Here is a 9,536-nt window from a genome sequence, read left to right as displayed (position 1 = left end):
TTGGGCGCGAAACACGGCCACGTGATCCGCGGGGTCAGCGGCGCCATCATAGGCGTCCAGGGATGGGAGCCGGAAGTGTGGTGGAATCACTTGATCTTGTATTTCGGGTGCGAACTGTCACGGACAAACTTCTAAACAAGGTGTTTGATGTAATGCTTATGTATGTCCGTATCTTTTGGCATGTTCATGCCTTGTACAACATGTAAAGGGGCGGCCGAAGGCTTAATAGTCCCATTTTAGTTGGGTTGGTGGCCTCTTTAGGCTTGTAAATAAAGGTTGTGTCATGTGGACACGTGCGAGAGATCTTCGGTCTGTAATGGACCATTTTATCCTTTGTTGTGCCACTATTCAGAGCTTGTAAAGTCTGTTTGTAATTTGCATTGTCTATGAAGTGTTTTTCGGAGATGTTTGCTTGTGGATCCTGATTGAGCCTTCTCTCTAGCTCGTTCTCTCTCTTGTTGGTCCTAAGGGACAATGGGAGTCTTCGGGGAGGTTGACCTTTGCGGACGGACACGCAAGGGTGTCGCACGACTTAGGCAAAACCAGCTAAGTCTGTGACAGATGGTATCAAAGCGGGACAAGCACTCATAGAAACACTTAGCATGCAAACGTGGGGGACCTAGCGGGGCTGCGTTGAGGGCAGTCAGCACACGCGCGACTGTTTGGGGGAAAACGGGCATGGAGATGTAGGGAAAAGGAGTCGCTCGGAGGAGCGGGCATTTGAGATTGACATTCAGAGGAATGGCCAACCCTTCGCGCAAGAGGCACCACAAGAACAGACAAGCTTGGAAGAATGTGGAGCGCACAAAGGTTAGGATGGCTGAGTTTGAGCTACTGCTCAACATTGACAACTATACTTAATGGTGCTCAAGGCAAGCAAGGCGCTTGGTAAAGGATGAGACCATCCAAGGTGGAATGAGTTGCTCAACGACCAAAAGAGTTATGCAAAGCTCACAAAGGTGAGGGGAATTGCTAACTCGAAGAATTTGGTACTCATGCATGGGCTTGTATGCGGACGATGGAATGTTCGTGGCCATCCCAAGGCGACCGAAACTCGACACCATAGAGCATTGAAACTTTCTCTTCGGCATGTGAAGGATACGTCCGTAGGAGGCTGAAGTGTGCAACGAGTCCAGCATGTTGCTAGGCCTTGAGGGGTGCAGCGGGGTCTGTATTGACGGGGAGTCGCAATCTAGCAAGTGCGTTTGCAGGAGGCAGAACAATGCACAGTTTGTTCAGCAGATCGGAGTAGTCCAAGGGGATAATGGTCTCCCAAACGAAGAGAGATGTTGCTCCAACGGGATAGTTATCCAGGAGGGATAAGTCCCGGCTCTCCAGAGGGAGAATCATGTGAGACGAACCTCACATGTTGAGGAGGAGTACCTCAACAAACAACAACTCCACGAAGCTCGATGGACTGAGCAAGCGGCGAGGAGTCGTCGCATGATCTCGCTTGAGAGAATGCATTGGTGGATGCATTGCGAGATCAAGTGGGGGAGCGACCCAAAGCAACTTAAATGAAGGCACACTTGGAGTCAATGTGGAGATCGAACTCAAGGGAGGGCTGACCTGTGGAATGGTGGGCGTGAGGGCCACCATCGACTCAATGCAAAAACGAGGAGCGAAGGAACTTGGGTGTAACTTGGCGAAGTACCCAAGCCGCATGAAGGGAGCCAGCATAGAAGTTGGAACATGGAGCAAAGGCACGGTGCTTTTCTTAGACAGAGGTCAAGGACATGAACTCTTGCAGAGGCAAGAGTAGGATCATGTTGTTCCATGGGTCCTTCTTTCTAACGAAGCAGACTCATCTTGCATGGTGCCAAAGACGAAGGGAGCTTCTGGGCACATGCACCTTATCTCGGAGGAGCATTTGATGGAGGAACTAAGGCGACTCAATTTGCGGAGGCGAAGTTGGGTTCAAAAGGCCTTAGCACGGGGCAAGAGGACGCAGAGGCGGGTACTCTTGAAGAATATGCCACAGTGTTGCCATTTGAGTTGCTATGAAGGAAGCAGTGCGCAGCGGAGATTGTGCTGGTAGGGGCAGAGGCCCAGGATCCAGACAATGGTGCACAAATTACAGTGAAGTCGGTGGACTTCGGGAGCTACTAGGCGACGGACTGTCCTAGAGCGGTGCTTCATCTAGGTGTGACCCAAGAGTGGGTGGATGAAGGTCGATTGCCAAAGGAGCGAACAAAATCGAAGGTGGAGGGTTCACAATTCGAGTTTATTCCACAAGGATCAGAATGCAATGGAGATGTCACCAGGAGGCGACATGGTGCAACGGATCGTGGTGGAACAGTTCGTGGCAATGCGATACACACGACTCAGTCCCGGGAGGGACTAGATCATATGGAGGTATGATCGGGAGCTACTGGGAGCTCCACTTCGGTGAACAACACGACGGCAAGAAGGGCTATGGATTCAAGGAGTGAAGGCCATGGTACCGCAGAGGCAGGTCTCCCGTGCGTGCATCGAATTTTGCATCGGATGAAAACCTTGATCATCAGCATATGGGGGCTGGGTTCCACCAAGGGAAAAGTTCGAATGCAAGTACCAGTGAGTTCCATGGGAGGAACTTGATCATGCAGAGGTATGATCGAAGCAGTTGGAGAGTTGGACTGCTCCAGAGCTCATATTCGCTTAAGGGAGCCCGGCAAGTCAGAGGACAAGGCCGAGTAAGCGAACGTTGCTACCAAGGAAGCTAAGGAGAACAGAATCGGTGCAAACCCTACAACGTGATGGCAGAGGCCATGCATGGGAGTTGCAGTCTGTCTTTCCATCGACCAAACGGACTGCTTGGAGAACACAGAGGTGTTGAAGCAGGGGGTCGAAAGGGGCGAGGAAGCGACGACGAGTCCAGAGGGACTTAGCTACCCAAAATCAAGCATCAGTTAGAATGGAGGTGGACTCAGAGGAGTGCCACGGAGACATATCTACTGATCGTGAAGAAAAGGGATGCAGATGCGAGGCGATGGATAGTAGGGCCATGGGCATGGCAGCGCCATGGTACCGCAGAGGCGGGACTTCCGTGAAAGTCATTGATCCCTTGCTCTCATGGAGGGAGAGCGCTTGGTCGTGAAAGGGGCCAAGGAGGTGGAGAATGCAGAGGCAATCTCTAAGTATTGAGACAAGGCTGAATGGCAGAGGGCGAAGAACTTCGTAAGACCGGTGTCAATGTGCTTCTCATCAAAGATAGCCGAAAGTGAAGGACTTCGGGTCATGCAAGAGTGTATAACCAAGGAACAAAGCAGGCAGTACGTGGTGCTGTACCTTTGCTACTCAGAGGAGTAGGCGGCAGGGTTGATGGAGAAGACGATACAATCCCAGAGGCGACCAAACCTATGAGAGAATTACTCCAAGTTGGGGTGAAAACTTCCTGCATTCCAGAAGTTCAATGGCATTGATAAGGTGAATCACAGTAACTAACTCAACGCAAGGAGTGCAAACACTTCAAGTGCTTTAGAAGTGTGAGCAAAGAGCAGGCGAAGACCAGTAACCAGCTCGATGCATGGAGTACAACCTCGAGGAAGCGGGCGAAGTCAAGTAACCTTTGCCTTCTCAACTCTCAAGAGAATGGGCGAAACCGAGTACCCCAATTCTCTTATCTATCCAGCAGATGAGCTCTGCACAAGTTCAAAGACCTTTCGAAGATAATGGAAGACAATAGTTATCAAATCCTCACCAACGGTGATCAGTGCTATTGAGAGTAGATTGTCCGCTTCATTTCCTAACGAAATGCCAATCGAAAGCGAAAGTGATGCGAACCTACTTGGATGTGACAACTAAGTGAAAGAAGAGTCAATGAGTAGATTTTGTGGAGGAAGGACCCAAAACTTCAGAAGTTTGCGAGATGATGCTCGTTAAAGCTCCAACAAGCATCCAACCAGTTCTAGCAGCATGAGAAATTCGAGAGACTGGCGCAGTAAGGATGGTATTTTCCTTCATTTGGGGGATCGGCAGGAATCAACAAGGATCAACACAACTCAGCCAACCCCACACTAGAGTCAGAGTCATTGGTGAGTTGAAGCAGCATGACGGATCAAAGGTTCAACTACTCAAAAACAGCAGCAGAGAGCAGCAAGGAGCCAAGAGGCGCATTGTAGCTGGAGCAGAAGAATGAAGACTCAGCAAAGGCGAGGAGTTGCAGTGTCGACAAAGGCTTCAACGAGGACGTCGAAGGAATAAGTGGGGGAGAATGTCACGGACAAACTTCTAAACAAGGTGTTTGATGTAATGCTTATGTATGTCCATGTCTTTTGGCATGATCATGCCTTGTACAACATGTACAGGGGCGGCCGAAGGCTTAATAGTCCCATTTTAGTTGGGTTGGTGGCCTCTTTAGGCTTGTAAATAAAGGTTGTGTCATGTGGACACGTACGAGAGATCTTCGGTCTGTAATGACCATTTTACCCTTTGTTGTGCCACTATTCAGAGCTTGTAAAGTCTATTTGTAATTTGCATTGTCTATGAAGTGTTTTTCGGAGATGTTTGCTTGTGGATCCCGATTGAGCCGTTCTCTCTAGCCCGTTCTCTCTCTTGTTGGTCCTAAGGGACAATGGGAGTCTTCGGGGAGGTTGACCTTTGCGGACGGACACGCAAGGGTGCCGCACGACTTAGGCAAAACCAGCTAAGTCCGTGACAGAATGGTGATCCTTGGTATCCGTCCGCCCCGAACTCCCCCTTTGACCTGCGAACCTCCTGCTGTACTTCATCGAGGCATTGATTGAAGAGGCGCAACTGGGCTTGCAGGGCGTTCGTCGAGTCAGTTGGTGGCACCTCAGGCTCTGGGCGGCTTAACGTGCCTTCCGCCTCTTGGTCTCCGAGCTGGGCCGTTCGGTTTCGAGGCGAAATTGGGCGCTCGGGGAGTGGCGCACGCGTCCGGGCGGGGGGCTCACGCTATTGCAAAGGCTGGGTTGCATGTGGGGGCGTCGGCTAGGAGATGAGCGGGATGATAGTTTGCATCACGCCCGCCAGCGCTCGGACTTGGTGAGCGAGATCGTGGAAGGCTTCAGGCGAAACAGGTGGCGGGCCAACAGGGACGTCGGGCGGCGACAAACCCGGGTCGTTGACCAGCCGCCAGTAGCGCTCCGATGTCGTGGCAAGGCGCTCGTCGCAGGGTTCATCCCGCAGGGGATGTTCTTCTGGGGTGTTGATCGGACGCGACCCCATGGCTGCGGGTTCGCCAGAGTGGATTTGCTGATCGCTCGACATTCGGGCCCTTCCTCTAGCGTCAAAATGTTACGGGAAACAACTGTATGCCATGGTCTCGGGGCTAACGCAGCTTGGTTTGGATCCGAATGTGCGGGGATCCGGTGCGGCGCTCCTCGGGGCAACCGTGGTGGCCGGTCACGGTGGTCCGGATGGAATGTAACGTGGGGGTGAAGCCTCACCGCTGCATCGGGAAGGTGCGACCTCGCCTTCGTTCTTGCACACAGGTCGGGTCGGAAGCTCGGCCCGACCCCTCCGATGATCAAGTCAGATGATGTGGAAGGGAGTTTTTCTCGTGAAGAAGTGTCCTCCCGTTTCGTTTAGAACTCGGGGGTATTTATAGGGTAGTTTAGCGTTACCTGATGTGCCTGCCTGCGGGAGGCAGGATCGTACCTCTGATGGCGTTTGACATTGCTATTGTCGTTGCGTGGAGAACCGGACTGCCGCAGGGTATGAGCGAGGGTCGGTCATCGTCCTCCTCTGCCTCGGTCAAGCGCGCGGGGTCAGAAGTCGTTGCTTGAGAGCGGATGATATCAGCGCGTGTCGAGTCAGCGTTATTGCCCTCCTCCTCGGATAGAGTGGCGCCCAGGTGAGACCGACTTCGTGACACGTCATGTCGCCATTATTACCCCTATCACATGTGATTGGTTTGTTGGGCACTTATAACTAGCAAACTCAATTCCTTAAGTTCATGGAACCTCAAGGACAAGGCTAATTTGAAGAGGGCAAGTTTGATAGGACCCTGGCAGGGTTGGGTCCTACTCAACCAAGAAGTAGCTAACAAAAAACCTATGAAATTATAATAAACCCCACCTAGCCATCTCTATCCTATATAGTAGAGTGGCTATGATTTATATTTGGACCTTTGGGCTTCCTAGCCACTGCCCCCCTTTTACTAGACCAGTCAACTAGGGTTGAGGGCAAAAGGGAGAACTCACTTAGGAAGCAACCCCTAGGGCTAGGGTTTGGAGCCCCATATAATCATGTAACCTCCATCTCTTCGAGAATAAGATCTATCTACAATTGTAGTCATTTGACCAACTTCTAGGAGGGTGGAACCACTATAGCGTTCCAAGGGTTGATCCCCCTCAAAGATCAATCTATATAGAATTTCTCTGGGGTTCTATAAGTTTTTAGGAGTATTGTCGCAGCCCTACTATGTGAATCACCACTAGAGAGGAGAACGTTTGACCTCATTCACCCTCTCCTAGAGATCTACAGAGATTCAGGGATATATGATTTCCCTAGGTAACACAATCTTTCATTTATACAGTTTTAAATTACGCAGATTTTTGCGCACCAATCTTTGCACGATGATGAACATATCTTTGGGAAATTGGGGGTTTTGTTTTCTATTCTTTCGCTACGCATGTGATGTCACCCCCCAAGATTTCCCAACAAGGACTGTAGGATTTCAGGGATATATGATCTCCTAAGGTAAAATACTATCTCACATGTGGTTTTCAATTTCGTGAATTTTGTGCACCAATCTTCGTACAATGACGAACACTTTTTTTGGAAATTTGGGTTTTTTTATTTTCTATTCTTCCACTGCGCATGTGATATCACCCCTAGATTTCTCTACACTTTTTAATGGGCAAAGATCAACTACCCTTGTTATAACCCTTTCTCCTTTCAACAGGCTCAGGAGAGAACTTTCGAACCTTTCTTTTACAAAAGACCTCGCTCCTCCCTTAGAAGACTTCTAATTCTAGAAGGAAGAGATTCAACAATTCAAGATAGATTAAAACTCTTTTCTTACAAGAATTCTTTTTCCTTTCTACTTTTTTTCTTGCTATACTAAGCAAAAATAAGTGGGGTATTTATATACTCCAAATGACTTCAGAAATGGAGCCAAAAATTTGAATCCAAGGGTTTTCGGGATCGTCGGTACCACTATTTGCATTGGGTGGGACCATCGCCTACCACCCTGTGCACCGATGGTACCACCACCTAGTTTGGGTGGTACCATCGCCTAACACAGTTTGGGAGACTGTGTTTGGGCAATACCATTGCTAGTTTCGGTGATACCACCGCTTAACACTACGATACCACCGTTGGGTCTTCCGGAGCTGTACACTTCGTACGTTCCAGCTCATAGGTGGTTCTACCACCTGGTCTAGTGGTGCCACCGCCTAACCCAACTATAGGTCACTAAATGGGCCTTCCAATAGGCCTAAATCAACCTCGATTCAGGCCCAACGAGCCCCTAATTGAGTTCGCATAGTTACACCCAAAACTAACTCAATTAAGACCTAAACTACTTCGATCAAGATACAACCAATTATAAACATGAATTATGTGTTGTCCAGTATGTCATTAGTTCATTTGGTACTTCGTCTGAACCTTTGGTGCATCATCCTTTCTTTCGGGGTATTGTTTGATTTATTAGCATGTTGACCTCCTGCAATATCTAATATTCTATGGGCAATGTCCGATCCTTCTAGCCCGATGCCCGAACTCACGGCACGAAGTTTATCTTCCGGCATGACGACCAATCCTTTGGCCCGACGTCCAATCTTCTGACATGATCCATTCCGGCCCAACGTTTGATTCTCTTACTTCAATTGATTTATCTTTCCATGATCGAAGTTAGTCATGTGTCACTCAAACACTCATTAGATCATAACTTCATCAATTATTTTTATCATCAAAATCTGAGATTTAACAATCATAACATATCTGTGTACTTCCACACTACACATCATAGAAAATACGTACACACTCACATCATACGTCGTTATATATGCATGCACATAATATATTTCCATTGTAATTTATATATTTGTATGCTTATGTAATGTATACATTAACATTAACTTTATGCCAAGCTCATAAAAATCATATCATTTGAAATATATTTTCTAAAATATATTATGAATATGATAATTTATATGACCATTATTTTATAGAAAATTAAACTTATACTTAATTTTCCTCCCGCTCCCCCGCCGCAGCTCTCCGTACCATATCTCAACTGTTCCATAACCGTAAAAATAACAAAGCCGTTGGATGCCGTCAAGATGCTGAGGCGGACATCATCTAGATAGAGGTAGAGAGAGTGAGAAAGAGGGGACGCACAATGGCCGACCATGTCCCAAGAATACCTATGTGGACAGGGCTTCGCCAGCATCTCGTCAAGCTCACCTCCCATTTCTTGAGAAGCGCCTCCGACTACATCCGCTTCCGCGCCGTCTGCAAGTGTTGGCGTTCCGCCGTCCCCCCCCCGGCCCCGTCACCTCCCCGCTCAGCTCCCCTTCCTCCTCTACCTCTCTACCCCGGAACCAAGAAACAGTTCCGCCTTCTGCCTCGCCAACGCCTTTAATGGAAGCATGCGCCGCCTACCTCACACCACCAGCATGTATTGCATCGGCTCCTCTTACGGGTGGCTCGTCCTCATCTCCGAAGCCACCTCCGCGGTCTCCCTCTTCAACCCCGTCACCGCCGAAGACATTCCTCTTCCCCCACTCTCCACCCTCCAATCACGCGGACTGTTCTTGTTCTACCAATCGGAGGACGGCATCGGATCTTACTTCATCAAAACGGACTACCCCAACATTACGGTCGAGTCCAACGCCATCGTCGACAAGGCCGTCTTGTCCTCCGACCCTACCCTCGACCGGGACTTCGTGGCAATCGTCTTCCTCGACGGCATATACAAGCGCTGCTTTACCTGCCGCCCAGGGGACAGATCGTGGAAGGACAACGTCAACGAACCTTTCGATGATCTCCATTGGATTTTCCCAGGAGTGCCGCAGGTGTTCAACCTGACTGACGTCGTGCCCTACGGCGAGCGGAGGTTGTGCGCTGTCTACAATGACAAAAATTACTTAGCAGTCTTCGACGTCGACCCAGGCCCGCCGGGGAGGGCGACGATGATCGACAAAAATTACTTGGCTTCCCACTGTAACAAGACGACTGCAGATGGAAAGATCGTCGACAGCACCCGTGTCTTCAGGTTCGACCCTGGCGACACAGGCAGGCCGGCGGTGGCCGTGGAACTGGAGGATATCGGGGATCGTATCTTGTTCTTGGGCACGTGCTGCTCCGTGTCCGTCGCTGCCGGAGATTGCTCTGGGATCCCGGGTAATGCAAATTCCACCTTACGAAGTGGTAACAAATAACAAAAACACAGAGAAAAGAATTAAAAGCATAAAAATTAAGAACCAGGAAAAACAAGCCATGAAATTTGAACACTGTACAGTTTTAAGGTACTATCTCTATCTATGGCTGGAAATTGCCGGTGATGAGATCGTACCTACATTTTGATCAAATGAAGTTTCAGTGGCCACGTCGTAGAACAGAAAGAAATCCACCTGATGACTTAT

At 49.3% G+C, this 9,536-nt stretch overlaps 1 protein-coding gene across 1 annotated transcript; it reads left to right on the top strand.

Moving 5' to 3' along the window:
- Positions 1-8,540: 8,540 nt before the first annotated feature.
- LOC135598198 (uncharacterized) lies at positions 8,541-9,332 on the top strand. The gene has a single exon (XM_065091738.1). The coding sequence runs from the start codon at positions 8,541-8,543 to the stop codon at positions 9,330-9,332; it is 792 nt and encodes a 263-aa protein (XP_064947810.1).
- Positions 9,333-9,536: the final 204 nt, after the last annotated feature.

Source organism: Musa acuminata, chromosome BXJ2-1 (assembly GCF_036884655.1).
Source record: "Musa acuminata AAA Group cultivar baxijiao chromosome BXJ2-1, Cavendish_Baxijiao_AAA, whole genome shotgun sequence".
Lineage (NCBI taxonomy): Eukaryota > Viridiplantae > Streptophyta > Magnoliopsida > Zingiberales > Musaceae > Musa > Musa acuminata.
Note: the sequence above shows the minus strand (reverse complement) of the source record. Positions and strands in the feature narration are given on the sequence as shown.